The following is an 18956-nucleotide window of genomic DNA, read 5'->3' on the forward strand; positions in this document are numbered from 1 at the left end:
ACTGATGGACCTGATGCTGGAAATCTAAACACTCAACAAATAAACTGCAGCTAATATAAACCAAAACCTCTTCCCATTATTATTTTTTTAAATAAAAAACTGTGCTCATACAATTACAGTGCACCATGAAAATATGATAGATGCATTAATGGTTTATAAATTACACAACAGAGAGCAACGGTTGCATTTAGCAGCACTGGTGAGAAATCTAAAAACCAAACTTAGGTGTCCTATTCTGACTGTATGGAATCTGAATTATTCCACAACTTATTTCATAAAAACAATAAAATACAACCTCATAGCAATTAAAACTTCATAGATTTATGAAGAAAAAGCTCAAATCTTTGGTAAAAATCAGATTAGTTACCATTTGAACCAAGATTTATTTGATCATGTATAGAGTAGGCTTGTTTTAAGAATTCATTTTAATTTGAGGACATTTAGGTTGGATAACAAAGATAAGACATAAAGGTGGGAATCAGAGTTTCTTCCTGGCATCATGGTAAAAGCTTTAAAACAGATTCAGACAAAGATTTAAACTTCAGCCTCTACAGTGATCCTGTAAATATGATGATGATGAAAGTTGGGCAAAAAAAAGACAAAAACAGCATGATTGTCTCTGACACGTGATTTTATTGTGTATAATGAACATTGTGTGCGATTGTTTCCCCGACTGTGTGGAGTTGAAGACTTGGTGTTGGTGTGTGAACCTTCCCCTCCCTCCAGACTACGACAAAGTGCAAAATAACAACCCTCAGGTAAATTCAACTCCCCGCCTCTCAGATTTGCTAACCTGCTCTTCAGACCTGTGTGACATAAAGCAAACGCGCTCTTCCACCAGCACAAATAGGACACATGGAGTTCATGTAAACAGAAAAACAAAGCAGAGCAGCGAAACATTTAGGAGGCCTCGAACATCTTCTTCCTGTCAGCTTTGTCCTCAATGTTCTTACGCCAGTCACCCACCGCTTCTGTAGGCTGCAGAGGACAGGAAGCAGCGAGTTAGTCCAAACAAATCGGGAATTTAGACATCTTAGTTTTATTAAAAAGAGAGGTGATTGAACTTAATCAGCTGATTTCTGCACTTTGACAGCTGACACATGGAAAACCAGCCCTTACATGCCTTACATGTGACTTTATGTTTCTAGAAGTAGAAAAATTCTGTAATACTGTAAAGACTGACTGATGAAATAATTGACAGGAATTAAGTTTTTTTGAAAAAGCAGTCTTTATTATGCTACTCCTAATAATTTAAAAAAATATATATTAATTTCCTGAATGAGTTTTACTTTGCATCACAAACTGTGAGATTTATTCAAGTTTTTCAGGAAAAAAAACACACAAAAGATGCAGAAGTCTCCAAAACGTCCTCCAAAAACTTGTGGACCAAATATGATTCAGTTGTTAATTACAGATTTAAGAGAAATTAAGAAAAAAATGCTTTTTAATTTCATCTGTGAGCAAATGTGTGGGATACAAGGCTCCAGTGCTAGTTTCTGATCAGAAGTCCAAAAATGTTCTCTTCCAGATTGCCACCAAGTTTCCCTGGGTGTGCATATTATTTTTGGCTGTGTAAAAATTGATTTATGTTTGAAATCTGCAATATAATCTCAGCCTGGAATTCAAAGGCCACGGTGTATCGTCTAACCGCGTGACGCTTTAACGTCCAAGTCACCAACTATTTTTTTGTGCACGTCAGAATTATTTTGTCATGAATGCCAAAACTTTGGAGAACATTATATATAATATTCTGATAGTGTAAGGTCATCACATTGATGATAAGCTGCTTCATAGATATTAAAACAGGTTTACTGGCACCACATCAGTAAACTCAGTAATGTAAAGAAAGAATAAAAATCCATCACTGCTGGAACTAAAAGTGCAAACATGTCGATTTATCCTGACAAAACCACCCTCTGTCTGTGAACTCACCTCCTCCTTGACCTCCTTCTTGACCTGCTTCAGGTTGGCCCTCAGGTCCATGGTCACCTTGTGTTTGGAGCCCAGCAGAGCCTGCAGCATGGTGTCAGCAGACATACGCACTTTCTTCAGGGCAGGCTTCTTCACTCCTATCAGGTCCACAACTTTGATCTTCAGGTCTTCAATCTATGCACAGAAAGAAAGTGTTATATTTACCCTTCTTTACTTTTTAGAGGCCACTCTAATCCTGTTATGCTCCCAGAGGAAGATTACCTCTTTGTCAGCCTTTTGCACCTTGGCTTCGGCATCGTACCGCTCTTCATCGATCTTGTCGATGGCGGCGTGAAGCTTCTTGCAGAGTTCCTGTTGATGCATAAAGAAACCCCAGAAGATGATCTTCCCACAGCTTTAGAGTTATACGGCCTTCCCTTTTTATATCAAAAGTGCTGTTAAAGTAACAAAACCAGTGAGTAAATCATTTGTTTCAAGCTCATATAAAGTTTTAAACTACTTTTGCTTCTAAAAGTACACAAGACAGGAAGAGACATGCAAGTTACCACATTGCTAGCCATGCCGATCAAAGCAGCTAGGTGCTAAAGGATGTACATTCCTCTGGCAGAGGAGTGCTAATGTTAGCAGGTCACTCGGTGCTTCACTTAACACTTTCAGGTAATTTATGTTTATGATGAATTACAGCAGCAAAGTTCAGGCTAGCTTCTCATTTCATTAGCATTAGTGTCCAGTTTCCATGCTGGCACTTAAATGCCAAAATAATAATAACAGTCATGTTTCTACTCAAAACAACAACATAATGAAATAAATACAGTAATAAACAGCATAAATTAATTAATTAAATGAATAGGCTATTATAGTAGCTGATTGTTTCCTGAACTACTAAAAGAAACATTTTATTCTTTTTTATTCTTTCTTTTTTCTCGGATAAACCCTGATGTCTCTCTCACCATCAGGGCGGCCTGGTCTCCGCTCATGTCTGGAGGAGAACAGTGCTCGGCCATGTAGGCCTGTTTGGCCGCCTCGGTGTCCTTTTTCTCCTGCTCGATCCAGTTCATAGCAATCTGCAGGATCAAGCTCTGCAGGACAGAAATCATCATCAACCAGTCTCGTGTTTAATGGTCTGCACTCAAACATACTCAGCAGCAGAAGAACTCAATTTTTTTTCATAATCCTTATTTACCTTGAGATGATGCCTGCGGCTGGAAGTCATCTTTTTCCTGTTTGAGAGGAAGTTGTGATCATTAATAGTTGTAAAGGTTACATTTTTCTAATTCACATCTTTTTTGGATCCAGATATTAAACATTTAAAGGGAGCATCTTTAAAAGGAGGCAGATTTCGGTGCATATATAAATGAGGTATAGTGTGCATCAATCAGACAGGATGTTCTTCGCACTTACTCAGACATCTTGGCGGTTTTTCGGGTTCACAACCTGCAGTAAGACAAACATAAAACTGAGTGACTGGAGGAAACGTTGAGGTCTTTCTGAGCCCTGCTGAACACCAGAGATGTTCAGATAATCAGTGTGAGGTTCTCTGAGATCAGCATGTTCTGCTGCTGTGATGGAGATGGATAGACGGGAATATTTGTGCCGTAACGCGATCTGAGGCCACAGCTGAAGAGCAGCGACGTCAACTGAACTAAACTGGGCTGGCCGGGATCGTGTGTCACGTCTCTGCGGTTTACACGTGATCGAGTGAAGGATTAATTTGAAAAAATCTCCAGTGGAATATCATTAACTAACATGACATCATGAACTAGCTGACAGTAGCTAACCTTTAGTAACTATCCATAGTGTCTCTGAGGCACTCTGATAGCATGTCTTCATGACCAATTAATGTCACTTTTTGATTAGAAGATTAGGTTAGACATCTTTTTTTGTTTGTTTATTTAGGCAGGGTATATATACATATATAAGATTAATTAATGATTCAAGTGTTGTTCAGTTTTTAACTTTATACATAAACATTTTCAGGGAACCAGAAAATATTTACCAAACCAGAATCAGATTTTTGTAATTCCAGGCCTTCTGATCAGCTCATATTTCTGTTGTACGCACATCCAAAAAGTCAATGAACAATTTGAGGCAAAACAGCTGAAATCAGGTCTTTGACAAGACTGAGGCAGAGCAGCTGAACACGTCATATAAATTTAGGTTTGACAGAAAAAGGTCAAATGTCACCAACAAATGTAAAGAAGCCACTTGGATTGAGTGAGGAACAGTCAGAGCTGTAATCCTGCTTTAAATCATGTCTTTTCAAAACACAGTCGTTTTGAGACGTGGCTGCATGCAGCATCTTTTTATTCTATCTGATAAAATAGAAGATGCTGCTCTCAGAGAAGCTCAAAGATGCTGGAGATATTAGAAAAAGAAAAAAGATAAAGTAAGGAAGATTTCTCACCTATTGAGAGGAGGAAGAAGAGGACAGGACACACTTGGTGGAAGAAAAGGAGACACTGCCAAAGCCACAGACAGTGAAAAATGGAATAGGTATATATGGTGGTTTGCGATGCCTCAGCAAATTGCCCAGATCCTCTTTATGGAAATGGATTCCCAGGCAGACCAATAGGCCTGCGAGCTCCTGAAATACACCCGGCCCAGCCCTGCTCTGCAAAACGCCCTCCCTGTGAGAACCCTTCATGCCTCCATGCTGTGTTTGTGTATATGGAATAAACTTAAAGGAGAATGAACAGAACACGTTTTATGTCTTCAGAAGGCTTCGGACAGATTTAATATATGTTTTGATCTTTAACTCAAAAGGAGCATTTTAAGCCCTGCAGCATCACAACAAATGGAAATCTTCAGCTTTCCTGTAAAACCCAACGTTAAATTATTATGTGTTTCCTTCTTTACTGTTTTATGTCTTTTGTTTAATTATTTAATTAGAATTTTTCTATGAAAAGTGGCCAAAATTTCAAATAACGAGGACAGTGTATGTGTTTTAAAGTTTAGGCTGCAGATTCCTCTAAACACCCGGGTTTACAAAACAAGTGTCTATTATTGGCTCCGAATGATGTCATTAAGCTTGGCTAGCCCTAACAGGGTCATCACAAAGTTCTCCCTTTGACCAAATAAGCACCGCCCACCTGCTGATCAAAGCTTTTGTTTGAGATTCACAGCCACTCAGAAGAAAGTTCCTAAAATGAGGGGCTACACCAAGCCCAGCTTAATTTAAAGAAGGATTATTTTGAGCCACAAATTACACAAAGCTACGCTAACATAGTTTAAAAATAAAAACATGGAAATGCTTCCAACATGTGAACATTTCTGCAACATGATTTTTTACTTGCAACAGGGTAAGATGAACTTACTTTAATAATCTCAATAGTCTAAAGTTTAAACTGTTTGGAATCAGATGTTTTTTCTTTACATGTAGAAACTGTTTGAAAACTAGAAAGACGAGATGGTTGAATCGTTGCTTCTTTGTGTGGAAAATATCTAAAAAGGATTTTTTTTTGCTTGCTCTCTGAAAACATGATGTTTTGGGTTCAACAGCAAAAACTGCTTGAACTTTTGTAAATGTTATTGTGCATTTAGAAATGTAATTACTTTTTTAAAAGAAGTATCATTTATATAGGTTTCATTGTTTGCTCTCTTAACTATCAGTTTTATAGTTTTTATGCTGCAGACTGGAAAAGTCATGTCGGAGAATCTCTTCTCTCAGCTGAAAATGAGTTTTCCTCTTTCAGAACGAGCTCAGGTCCTCTAAATGTTTTTTTTCTAATAAATTTGTCAAAAATCGAATTTCTTTAAGGTGTCAGTGTGAAAATGTTAAGGAATCAATTTGAAGGGCATTAAACTGTTACTAAGTGGATACAAGTAGCAACAAATTAATCCTTATTTCAAAACTTTTATTGCTAACGATTCCATGAAAAGCTGTACATTTTGAACTGACGTTTCTCTGCCAGATGTTTCAACTGCAGACGAAGTTAAATTCACTTTGTTTTGGTTCAGTCTCTCTGACGCGCAGGGGTGACAGCGTGACAAAAAACAGCCAAAAAAATCATCAAGAAACTGTCTGAACTTTTGTCCCTGAGGGTCCAGGCGAGACCCAGAGACACCTTCAGTCACTCAGACCTCAGTCTTAAACGCCCCCGCCGACCTCCACCATCTCCGCCGATCCAGGCGGCTTTTAGGAGCTCTCGAACATCTTCTTCCTGTCGGCTTTGTCCTCGATGTTTTTACGCCAGTCGCCAACGTCTGCAGGCTGGAAAGAATGAGGAGAACTCGTCAACACCTCAAACTGAGACCAAACATTTTATATTTTTTATATTTTATGCTTGAACCTATAACGTTTAACCTCCTTGGTTGAAGTAACTGAAAAAAAGCAAAATATGTTCAAACAATAAAAACTAAACTGATCTGGAAACTAAATGAAACTAAACTGACTTCAAAATAAAATTAAAAAACAAACAAAATAAATAAATAAAACTAATTAGAAAATCCAAAACTATAATAACAGAGCCATAACCATTTACACTTGTGCCTGAGGCTTGCCTGACTCAATGCAGTCTTCTCCCAAATGATAGCTGTGCATAGATGAAAACATGTGCAACAAATAAAAATGAAAATAAATAAATGTAGTTTAAGAGAAACACTAACTTGTACAATATTTGAATGTTTAGGCCTCTATGTTTTAATTTTCCTCTCTATAACGGTTCGCATGTCATGCCTAACTTCACTGCTGATGATCATTTTTTATGTGCATTGTAAAACTGTCGTTTTATTTATTTATTTCATTTTGTGTAGCAGAAATCTGATTTACAGTTTTAGAGAAGAGAGAGAAATCATTTAAATTTAGAGAATAATTAAATTATTTTATTCAAATAATGAGATCACTCGAGATCCACTGTATCGAGCTGCTGGGCCAAACAGCAGAGCTTCTTTCCGTCATTATCACGCGTCACGCGTGATAATGACGGAAAGAAGCTCTGCAAACCTGCTGAATCAGCGTTCACCTCAGATTAGTTCCTAACACGTGGCTACGCTCTGTTTCTTTCGATGAATTCGGTCCAGTGAGTTAAACTGAATCCTGAAGTTGTTGCAGTAGGACACAGTGATGATGAAACAAGCCGATTTCCTTGCTGTGAAAGCCTCGTGTCTCACCTCCTCTTTCACCTCCTTCTTGACCTGCTTCAGGTTGGCCCTCAGGTCCATGGTCACCTTGTGTTTGGAGCCCAGCAGAGCCTGCAGCATGGCGTCTGCAGACATGCGCACTTTCTTCAGGGCAGGCTTCTTCACACCGGCCAGCTCAATCACCTTCAGCTTCAGATCCTCAATCTGGAGGTCGAGAATCGTTCGTTAAAAGCTGGAAAAGCAGCCAGTCAGATCCGCAGGTACTCCGGCTTCCTCCCACACTCCAAAGACATGCAGGTTTCTAAGCTGCTGTGAACCGTTCACGTGAGTGTGAATGGTTGTGTGTCTCTCTGTGATGGCCTGCCAACCTGTCCTGGTTGTAACTATCACCTATGAAAACTGGGACAGACGTCTGCCCCCTACAGTCCTGAACTGATTTAGCAGCTAGGAATATAAAAACCATTTTAAACACATGAAACATGTTCCAGCAGCACACAGTTAACTGAGTTTCAGACTTTTATGAAAATCAAAAATGCCCTCATATCAAACCTACGCCTCCTTTTTCCTTCCAGCTCTTTCATACTTATCCAGCTGCCTCTCAACATGCATTATAATAGTTCCAATTCATACTTTTTGATTAAAAAAGACCTGCTGACTGTCGACACAGTCGTCACTCAGTAGTGTTAGAGCCTCTGATTCTGATATTTAGCACTGAAATCTACACCTACCCAGTCGAGAACGATCAAAGGAACTAGATCTGGAAATAAAGCATGCACACACGATGACATTAAGATTAAAAACATCTAAAAGTAAAGTGAGTTTTCCATAATCTCGCTCAAACTCTCACCTCTTTGTCGGCTTTCTGCACTTTGATCTCGGTGTCGTATCTCGACTCGTCGATCTTGTCAATGGCGGCGTGGAGCTTCTTGCAGGCGTCCTTTTAAAGTGCAGAACGAACGCTTTTCATTAGCAGTCAGCATGGATGTTCACTTTGGAGGTATTTATCTGAATTCCTCTATTTTATATATATTTCATGTTTATTTCTCTTTTACCTCATAGATGTGGTTTCTAGCTAAAACATGAATTTGTAAGAAATAAATGGTTGGCATCAGTACATTGCATTAAAATACTTTTATTTTGAAAATTATGAATTTCAGCTAAATGTAACATAAGGTCACATAACTACTTAGAAAATATTCATAGCTTTTTAATCACGGACATGTAATGGAATGTAAGATTTAACCAGCTCATAACACAAATGTTTCACCTTCCTCTGATGTCCTAAACTCAACTTTTTGCAACCTGCTCCACTACAATGAGGAAAACGCCCCGATGTTTTCTTGTGGTCATAAGAAAGTGTAAGCATATGACACAGTTTCGTTCTAACCGTAAGGGCAGCCAGGTCTCCGCTGAGGTCAGAAGGTGGGCAGTTCTCAGCCAAGTAGGCCTCCTTCGCTGCTGCGATGTCTGTCTTCTCCTGCTCGAGCCAGTTGGCGGCGATGTGCAGCATCAAACTCTGCAGGAAGACGAAAACATGCAAAGTGAAGAGAGAGCCTCCAAAAATTCAAAGGTTTTAGAAAACAAAAGGTTTAAGCCTCACCTTCAGATGATGCCTGCGGCTGGACGTCATTTTCTTTCCCCTGTGAGACAGAGATTAGAAAATTACCTTCAGAGCTGAAATGACCGACTGTAATTTTTCTGCATTTTGGTAATTCAGTTCCTTATTTTACGCAACACCTTTCTATGTCTACAAAATCTGCTTCTGCGCGAAGCTATAGATGTCATGGATCGCTGACCCAGGGTTGGGGGTTTGTTTTGAGTTTTCTTTAGCTTTTAATTGTGATCATCTTTGTCACATTATTCGGTGCTGGTTTCAGTTCCAAGTGCGAGCAGCTGACCTAGAGTTTGTCTTAGAGCTGTTTGTGTTCTGGTTTCACATGTTCTGGTGGTACTGCAGCATTTCTTGGTTTCAGACTGGTTTATTTGTCCCTCGTTTTTTCCGCTTCGCTTGTGTTTCTGTGTCAAGCTCATATGTCTTTGTCCAGGTCTCACTGTTAGGTAGTTCCTGTTTTATTTTGATAGTCCCTTGTCCTGTGTGTGTCATGTTCAGTTGGCTTGTTTCCTCGTTATCCTCTGTGTGTATTTATTGTCTCAGTCGTCCCTTCCCTTTTGTCATGTTCTCCCTTAAGCTGTGTGCCTCGTGTGTTTCGTGGCTAATTTCTGAGGTTCTGCAATAAAGCTGCTTTTGGAGTTTACATTTTGTCTGTGGAGTTCTGTGTTTTGGTCCTAAACCCGTCTGCCACACAGCAAACCTGACAATACAAATCCACCTGTCAGCACCTCTCACTCCCACTGATAAGTGCTTCATGTGCAATCATCTTAAAGAAGGTGAACCAGAAGCAGGAGTAAGAAAAGAAGAAGAAGATGGGGGAGAGACAAAAGGAGGTAAAGAAGAAGAGGAAGGAGAAGGAGGAAAAACACAGAAGAAGGCTTGGAAAAAAGGTGGAAGGCAAGCAAATAAGGAGAAAATGAAAAAAGTAAAATTGTACTCACTCAGTCATTTTGGCTGTTTGTGATCTTCACACCCTGCAGAGACAGAAAACACTCGTTAGTCAAATGCGAGGAGTGAAAAGTAACAGAACCTTGACTCTGCCTGACTCACAGCTCAGCTGGACACACCTGTTATTGATTGGGTGCCCTTTGACCTCCAGCGAGAAACACGATGCGCTTTACTATCATGGAAAATCACACTGCCACAAACCAGCTAATTTTGGACAGGAGGGGTCAGGCACCCAGGAGCGCTCGACAGTTGTCCCCTCTGAAGACATTTCTGCCTGGAATTTAAGTTGTTGGAGCGAGCCAACGATCTGAGCACTAAATGTCACCGGCAGATGAACCGAGTGTGGCAGCGAGTGCACAGTGAGAGCAGCTAACAGATTTCAACATCCTGCAGCCATGCCAGGCACCAAAGTGTGTGCCCAGGTCACCATCTGGAGAATGAGGCTTTTTTAAAAATAAAGTCTGCATCCATCATCAAAATACAAATCCTCACTTTCACAGCCCAACCTAAAAGACACAAACTGAGTCCTGTGAGCTAAGAGTCACTAATTTAGCTCAAAGATGCATAGAAAGACTCAAATCATTTAGGACTGATTATAGAAAAACACACATTCCTTAAACTTGGTCAGCAGAACGTGCAGGAAACGACTCTTCTTCACCTCTAAATAAAACCATTTTCTCAATTTTTTTCATGATGGTATGATCTATATGATCTATCTGGATTTGATGTGATCTCTAAATGATTTGAGGAATGGCAGGTCTATAATATCCAAAAACTCCAACCAACTCTGTGTGCAGATTTAAGCTAAAGTGGTAAAACAAACGCATCTTCGAACATTGCTTCAAGCCTCAAATCTTGACAGTTTCGTCAACAGCGTGCAAGCTGCAAAGCAAACATCAATAAAAGCTCTGCAACACCAAAATCCACATTTAACCCGTCTGCATGTCCAGTATCGTCCGCTGTCTGAATAGCCATCGTAAGTGTCAGCTCCAGCTAACTGCTCCTTCTCTCTCTCTCTAAACACAACATCAGAGGTCAGAGGTCACAGCTGCAGCAACATCTTTAAAAACAAAAAAATTAGTCCTTCGTGCTTAAAAAGCCTCTCCAGAATGCCCGGACCCCCCACCTCTTGAGCAGCCCTCCCTGTATTGTTCCCTGACAGTGAGTGAAGCTATAGGAGAAATTCTCACCTACTAAGCAAGACGAGGAAGAAGAACAGGGAGGGAGACACAGCTAAGTCTCAAACAGTAAAGATTAAACAGAGTATATAGGCTATAAAGTGCTGGCTCAGCAGGAAAGCCAGCCCTTTTTATGGTAGCAGAGCTACTTCAGACCAATGGGTCATCAGGCTCCAGAAATACCACGAGGAACCTCATAAATTTCTACTGGAGGAAGTCGCCTCCCTGGATGAGAGGCTGGACGGGAGGCTGGACAGACGCTATCAGGTTCCCACCCGCAGAGGCCAGCGGAGGGACGAAGCAATTGTCACACAACAGTCAAACGGAGTGGCTGACGTAATTCAATCTCACTGATTCCCACTGAGCTCTGAGAACAGCATTTGAAGCTGTTAGACACAATCAAGTTCAGCTGTCGTTAAAATGAGGCTTCAGCACCAAGTTACTCTTCACGCACATGACATCACTGATGTCCTGTCCAGGGTTAAGGTTAAGGGTTAAGTGTAGGGGTGAGGGGGAGAGGGAGGGTGAATTAAATTCACCCCTTTTTAAAATGTTAATGCCGAAATGAAAGTACAACTGTATGTCAAAGGTAACATCCTGTAATTTCAGCAAATGTCCCTATAAACTGTGGGATTGTTGCAACAAAAAGAACCATCACCCTCGATGGGCCACCAGTGACGTGGTGAACGTTAAGAGGCTAAACACAAAATCAAACCATAAAAACTGACAGCCAGTACAACTTAAAATCAGCTCTTTGAGCAAAGGGGGCCGTGGATTTTGTTCCACACCCTTGGTAGAGTCAGTGTGCCAAATACAGAGCAATCAAAAACAGAAAAACTACAACAAAACTAAATCTGACAAAATGGCATCAAACAAAGTCTGACTTAAGAAGACAGTTTAATACTGATGAGTTTTATGTGCTTGAAGCCATAATGCTGATGGTCATTTTGAAATTTGGACATATATTTTGTAAAATTTTTAAAAAGTCATAAATAAAAATCTAATATTTAAATGAAACAAATTAACGTGTAAATGTAAGTTAAAATGTATAAATGAAGCAAAACAACTAATTTGGCATCATTTTGGCTTTTTCCTCTTTGCTTACAGACGGAAATCGAAAGAAAATTTCCTTCCTTCAGTTTTTGGTGGATTACATTACAAATAAAAAAAAGAATTATATAAGCCATATTATTATCCTAACAGTGAAATAATGTTTGATGGTTTGATATTTATGTTTACCACATATAGATGCAACACCAGTATAATACTGATGTACTACACTGTGCTACTACCTATAATAAGCACATTAATAAGCACTAATATTTCAATACGAATGTACTAAATGTTCGATTTTGTTTTGACTATCCAAATATTAGTATTTGAGGGTTTTTTTAAAATGCACATTAAGTTTGAAATTCATCACACCAGGTCGCTGCCTATGAGAGGGAATCAGGAAAGTGAAAGTAAGACAGGGAATGTAACTTGACCAATCATCGTTTTGTTTCTGCTCTTTATGTTCTGTTTCTATCACTGAATGCATTAACGATGACTTATTGTTATTATTGTTGATTTATTGTTAATAGAAGCTGAAAACAGTCTGATTGACTGCATTCTTCCTTAGAACTTTAAATCAAAAGAGAAACACTTGAAAGTTTAGAAAAAATCAATTTCTGATGTTTAACACAACCGTTGTTAGCTGTTCCCCTCTCAGCCATGACATTCACAAATGGAAAGATATCTAAACATCTAAACATACCCGATAAACTATGTTGAGAAATCCCTACTTAATTTATACGAGTTATTTAACATAAAAACTGTGAATATTGTAAGGAATGAAGACAAATTGAATGCAGTGATTAAACAAAGAGTGATGAAGGTCAAAAGAGTAACAGCACTCACCATTTGTAGAACTCTGTGTGGCTGCAGCTTTATTGGTGATCAAATATGATTTGATTACAAACAATTGATCAATAACTTCCAGGTATGACGAAAAAAAAGTTGAGTCTTGAGTCAGATAGCTGAGTCTTCTAGGACTCAAACTAAAAAGAGAAGATGTAAAAGAAGAAAACGGAGCCAGCAAATAAAGGACGAAAGGGCTCTCTACTGACATCTGGTGGTTCAACATCAGCACAACACATCTCAGTTTCTAACTGCCTATTTGGAAATGTAAGTTATGTTAAAGTCATCTTACACCTGGAAAGAAGCTTCTCCTGCTTTAGATTTCTGATTGAACCTGATTGAACTCAGGAGTAAGTGAATATACAACAGCCCGTATAAATTAGCCCAACTTAAATTAGCCGTTAAAATAAAAAAAGACCGCCTTGAAAAAAGTGCAGCTTCACAGCATTGCCTTATTCCAAAAAGAACATTTAATTGCACATCAGAGGCAACAGTGAAGAAGAGCTGTAACATCCCAGAATGAGCAAAACAAAAGTTGGATGAGAAAGTCTTTAAGAGGTCTCAAACATCTTCTTCCTGTCAGCCTTGTCCTCAATGTTCTTGCGCCAGTCGCCCACCACCTCAGCAGACTGCAGGACACAAACACAGCCCACCATCAGCAACAGTTAACTGTTTTTAGCTCTCTTAAACAATCAGCCTGCAAACACTCACCTCCTCCTTCACCTCCTTCTTGACCTGCTTCAGGTTGGCCCTGAGGTCCATGTTTACCGTGTGTTTGGAGCCCAGAAGAGCTTTAAGCATGGCGTCGGCACTCATACGCACTTTCTTCAAGGCTGGTTTCTTCACTCCGGCCAGCTCGATGACCTTCATCTTCAGTTCAGTGATCTGAAGTCAAAAGGAGAAGCTCAAAGGCTGAACAGAGCAGATAAACACAGACCCACGCAGTATACTACAGCACACAATCTGCTAAAAGGAGGACAGATGCACACAATCCTCCACCTCTTTGTCGGCCTTTTCCACTTTGACCTGGGTGTCGTATCTCTCCTCATCAATCTTATCAATGGCCTGATGCAGCTTTTTGCAGAAGTCCTGTCGAGAATTAAAAGAAAAAAAACAGATGCAGTTGTTGTCATATAAACAGCCCATCATGTAAGAGTGAGGTTGACGTTCTTACCATCAGAGCTGCCTGGTCTCTGCTCAGGTCGAGGGCGGCACAGTTCTCTGCAAGGTAAGCTTCTTTGGTGACGATGATTTCAGCAGCTTCCTGCTCGAGCAAGTTGGCAGCGATTTGCAGCATTAAACTCTGAAAGAGGACGACAAAGAGATTCCACATTATTACTGCTGTGTGTTGTACTGTTGTTCTTGATGCTGCTTCATTTACTTTTGGGGCCACGTAGATGCAGCGCTGATAATCTTAACAGAGCCTCACCTTGAGATGATGCCTGCGGCTTGACGTCATCTTCTTTCCCCTTTAATTCATAAAGACGCGACATATTTAAAACAACATTCGAGTATTCTGATGTAAACTCTTCACAAAATGATGAATGTGATATCCTGATTGGCTCTTTCAAAGTGTTTTACACAGAATAAACATACTCACTCAGACATTGTGGCTTCCTTCAGGTTTCTGACTCTGGTAATAATCCGAAAAAATGAAGAAGAAAATGAAAGCAAAGATTTGAGACAATGTAAGTAACAAAAGATTACATTCAGTAAATTCAATTAATTTATTACCTCCACCAAAGAGGTCATGTGTTAACCATGGGCAACTGAAACGTGTGGTGTGTACCATAATATATAAAAATCTTAAATGTCACACCACATATGACCTCTAAACTCTTCTTCAAGGTCAATATACTGATCTGAAGATCAACGTGATAATAATCCAATATAGAGCTGTTTAAAACTACGTTTCCTGCTGCCTTTGTTTGTACTGACAGCATTAGGAATATAAGGAAATATGGGAATTCGAAATCTATTCCAATTATAGTTTGAATCCAAATATCACGTCACCTCTGACCTCATCTTTGCACACACATCTCGTCTTTATTTTTACTGCACTACAAACTCCATAAAGTAGATTTAAAAAGAATAAAGAGAACAAAATGAATGTGAACGAAAAACAACACTATTCCCAAAAAAGTAAACTGCCCAGAGAGTGAGCTGAGGTTTGGGTGCCTGTCAGTTACCAAAGATGGTTTTACAGGCTGAATCGTGGGATGTTTTTTCACAGGACTCTGTTATCTGGATAATGACATACAAGCCACGCTTTTATAAATTTAGATTTGCTATTAAAATGCAACTTGGTGTAGAAATATGTGTTAAAATCAATAAGTACATCACAAATACTCTTAAAGTTCAGTTTTGTTCTGCTCTTTTTTTGATGTCTCCCTCTGGAAACTTCCCCCGACAGCCTCCACAGGAGGTTTGTGCATTTTTGGTCATTTAAGAATAGAAACTTCAGGGTGAATCTTGTGCCAGCTGGGCCACTGCTAATCCTGGCTCAGTGTCAAAGGTCAACCATCACATGTCGGAGAGTAATGCAATCCAAGGGGACGACATTGAGATGTGAAAATTATCAAACTGTTAAAAAAATGATTTAATTTATATTTTCTGTCATTTGATCCCAGCTGATTAACTTTAGGACAACACCTGAATCAGACTGCTGCAGGCTTTTACACGTGTAGTTCATTCACTTTCACATTTTACTAATTATTTTACTGGCAGAGACAATCGCTCATTATCTCGGTGCAGCGACATTTTCTCTTTCCTTTTGCCTTTCAGGAGAGCTCAGGTGGATGTGCTGGAACCATCTGATTTTTCAGTTCTTTGACCCTGCAGGCTGATAACTGTTTGAGTCGATTTATTTACAGATTCTAATGCAGTTGAATAAAACTATATGTGCATTAATCACAAGTTTTAATACCATGTTAATAATTTAAAAAAATAAGAAGGAGCTTAATTGTGATGTTCAGTGTGAAAACGAGATAGAAATGTCATTTAACCAGTTTGGAAAACTCATTTTTGAAACAATAAATCAGTTTCTTGTTTATTTATAAATATGGAAATCTAGTTTGTTTTTTTAATCTTACAGTAGTTTTATGTAGATTTTATAGTTTTATGCACATAATGTAAGGGAGCAAGATGGTAAAACCATAATATATAAACAGGAAACATCCAAAAAATATGAAAACTTTACTCAGTTATGATTGAAAAATTCAGTAATTCTGTACATAATAATTTTCTTATTGAATACATTCATTCAAGATTTATATATTGAAGGTTTTTTTAACCTGTTGAGATTAATCTGCACCAGACTCACTAAATTGTATTTCCTGTGAGGATCAGCTTCACTTTAAGCATTAAGTAAAAGAGTTTCTCACCTACAAAGTGATGATGAGGAGGCCGGCAGAGACTGGCTGAAGGGCTGGGACGCAGTGAGGGAGTCACTGATTAAAAAGCTAACTCTGTGGGGTATATATGGGCTTGGACGGGGGTTTGGTTTCAACTTTTATGGCCATGAGAAGCCCTGAGACCGACCAGGCCAATCAGCTCCTGAAATGCCTTCATCCTTTGACCAGTCACCTCATAAATAGTCAATCCAAGGCGGTCAGCAGTCCTCCTTGGGACAGGTCAGGCTGACAGCTGGACATGAGGCACTATGCACAGGGAGATAAGGAAATGATGAGACTTAAATCATACTTAATATGACTTAAAGTTTGGGATAATTTCTAGTTTAGGGCATTCATAAATCAGCAAAACCAGCTGTGACAACGTCAAGAAATCAAAACCGAGGGGATGCAAAGAGAAAAAAAACATTTATTTTGGGCATCAGATTAAAGCATTAAATATTTGAAATAGAGTCTGTCTTCAACCTTCACTGTGTTTAAGCAGTTTCTTGTGATGTAAATGTTGGATAGATCAGAGATTCTGGAGGTTTTTTGCAATTATCTACAAAACGAAAGAATGCACTTAAACTGCACATACACCCTTTGTTATTAGGAGTGCGTTGCCTTAATAATTCAGAGATTTGTGCAGAAACATGCTTTAAAATACAATCAGAACTTCCGTGATCCACAGTATCTGCTGCTGTGGTATGAACTTCTGGATGCAGACATTGTTAAAATACTCACGTTACATTGGCAGCAACTGAAAAGAAAAAAGAGATAGAAATTTTAAAAACGGCAATAAATAGAAACAGTGAACATTTTCACATATAAGGCAAAGAAAGACAAATATGATAAAAACTGTGACTCACCTGAAAATGTCCATTTGAATGTGGTTTTGTAATCAACACAAAAATCCAAAATTTTTATTAAAAACAAAAACAAAAACAAAAAACGTCTTAAAAAACAGCAGGACGTTACCCATCCTGTTCAGTCAGTTAGCATCATCGTCAAAAATCAAAGCCAAACTCAAGAGTTTCAGAAGTCATGGATCAGTCCTCCCAGATCTGCTTTGATAGACTGAAAATCCTAATTTTACTTTTGAAACATTTTGACTGGATACATTTTCATGAGTTGATGGCGTTTGCAGAGGACTGCAGATAGAAAACTTTAAAGAAGTCCAGTGCAGGAAATCCTCTGCTGACCCCGTGTGGTCAGAGGTGTGTATTATCTGTTCTTCATCATGTTACTAGAGATCTGAGAAAAATCTCAATATCTATATATATATCTATATATAGATATATATATAGTAATAATTAAGAATAAACACTCTACATGAACAAGTATTTTTAAAAAGTGTAGAGATCTTTCACATGACCACATACAACTACATTCTGCTATATATATACAAAAGGGAAGCTGTATTGTAAATGCAGTATGTATATGCAGTATGTATGCAGTTCTATAGTGTAATGTTCAGATGTATAACAAAAATTATGAATTTTAATTTTTCAATTCCAGAACTCATTTCTTGTTCATTCTTGTTATGTTGTCATTTTGTCAGTTTTTGTAGACTGTAACTAAGAATGGTCACGCAGAGGTTTTATCTAATAAATGATAAGTGTAGAGCAAGTTTCCAACATAGCCAGACTGTCGTGGTTAGACCACAGTTCTACACAGTGTGAGATAGTGGTGATAGTGTATTAGGCCCAACATTGTAATTCTGAGAAGAAAGGATCTGATTTAAGGAAAAATGTCTCTGTTAAAAGAAAAAAAAACTTTACAAAAATAAAAGTTTTCTTATCAAATAACCAAACTTTGCAAAGATGCATCAGTCTTACTAGACCACAGATAGCACTGCCTGTCATTTCTTATGGCAATAAAGATGTACTTTCTTGCCATAAAAATATAAAATCATTATATTGTCACAAGCCTTCTTCAGTTTAAAGTTTGGTTAACTGGAAGTATATCACATTTACCTACTGAAGGCTGTCTGGCTTAATGGGAATCTACCCAACATCAGGAGACAACTGTCAGGTCAGTTTATCTGATTCATTGAGAAACTGCTTCTCAATCCTGGAGTTGTCTTGCTTCTGGTAAATGTTAGCTTTCCTGCTAACACAGACATTTTTGCTTTTGTACATCAGAAACTGTAGCATTCTGTTTTTAACAATGCAACTGTGGTCTGATAAAATCAATTCAGTATTGCAAAGTGTGGGATTCTAGGTTACTCCTTTGAACATAGAAGGGCCCTAATCCACCCAGCGTAGATTCACTGTCCAGCTTTATATACAGTCTATAAGGGGGAGGGGCCTGTATTTTCTAAATACTGTGAAGTGTGAATTAAAAAGGAAAAGATTACATTCACTTTTCACAGCTCCCTGAACACACTATAACCCCTTCTATATAGTGATAAATGGCTTTTCCAATTGCAAGTCGACATCACTGCTACACTAATGATGCCGTAGGAAAAACATGGATATTGTGTCTTGTCCCTCACTGACATGCACAGCACTACAAAGAGCACCTTCAAACAGAACTCGTTAACAATCAGCTGCAAGTTTTTGTTTTCAATTTTTACGCTTTTTTATGTACAACTTCACTTCAGCATGTCGTCATTGCAGAAAAAAATGTACTGTGGTTTCTGTTCCAAATCAACATTTGCTTTAATCATGGACAAAAACATAGAAAGACGAGCTCAGCACTGTAAAGTTTGAAAACAGTGCGCTGTGCACTCAGTTTGCAGTGTTGTGCATCACTGAGTCAAAGACAAAACATCCAACGACAGCAGGGGTAGGAAATTAAATACATTTATTACAAAAAGTCTAGGAGCAGGAAGGTGCTAAAAGTGAACATCAGTACAGATGGAAACAGGAAGTTACACTAATGAAAAAAGTTTAAGCAGCTTTTACCCTTTGAAAT

The 18956-nt window shown here is 38.7% G+C and overlaps 3 protein-coding genes across 5 annotated transcripts; all 3 read right to left on the bottom strand.

Moving 5' to 3' along the window:
* Positions 1–613: 613 nt before the first annotated feature.
* On the bottom strand, positions 614–4420 carry LOC146706663 (troponin I, fast skeletal muscle-like). Its single transcript, XM_085464876.1, has 7 exons — positions 4337–4420; positions 3334–3366; positions 3116–3152; positions 2883–3011; positions 2194–2283; positions 1933–2106; positions 614–978 (listed from the first exon to the last, which is right to left on the bottom strand). Exons 2-7 carry the CDS (start codon positions 3339–3341, stop codon positions 901–903), a joined length of 516 nt encoding a protein of 171 aa, XP_085321002.1. The 5' UTR covers positions 3342–3366; positions 4337–4420; the 3' UTR covers positions 614–900.
* A 1349-nt stretch (positions 4421–5769) lies between these two features.
* On the bottom strand, positions 5770–12620 carry LOC146706664 (troponin I, fast skeletal muscle-like). 3 transcript variants are annotated; one of them, XM_085464879.1, is made up of 7 exons: positions 10766–12620; positions 9565–9597; positions 8612–8651; positions 8399–8527; positions 7859–7948; positions 7042–7215; positions 5770–6142 (listed from the first exon to the last, which is right to left on the bottom strand). In XM_085464879.1, the coding sequence occupies exons 2-7, from the start codon at positions 9570–9572 to the stop codon at positions 6068–6070; spliced, it is 516 nt and encodes a 171-aa protein (XP_085321005.1). In that variant the 5' UTR covers positions 9573–9597; positions 10766–12620; the 3' UTR covers positions 5770–6067. The 3 variants fall into 3 exon arrangements, with proteins under 3 accessions (XP_085321005.1, XP_085321003.1, XP_085321004.1); XM_085464877.1 differs by having other exon boundaries at positions 10762–12620; XM_085464878.1 differs by lacking the exon at positions 10766–12620 and adding an exon at positions 9691–10748.
* LOC146706665 (troponin I, fast skeletal muscle-like) lies at positions 9561–18927 on the bottom strand. Its single transcript, XM_085464874.1, has 8 exons — positions 16032–18927; positions 14249–14281; positions 14078–14117; positions 13823–13951; positions 13648–13737; positions 13360–13533; positions 12649–13277; positions 9561–9597 (listed from the first exon to the last, which is right to left on the bottom strand). The coding sequence occupies exons 2-7, from the start codon at positions 14254–14256 to the stop codon at positions 13200–13202; spliced, it is 519 nt and encodes a 172-aa protein (XP_085321000.1). The 5' UTR covers positions 14257–14281; positions 16032–18927; the 3' UTR covers positions 9561–9597; positions 12649–13199.
* Positions 18928–18956: the final 29 nt, after the last annotated feature.

Source organism: Copadichromis virginalis, linkage group LG7, assembly GCF_057382275.1.
Source record: "Copadichromis virginalis isolate Kocher_CV1m ecotype Utaka linkage group LG7, C_Virginalis_male_GT1.1, whole genome shotgun sequence".
NCBI lineage: Eukaryota > Metazoa > Chordata > Actinopteri > Cichliformes > Cichlidae > Copadichromis > Copadichromis virginalis.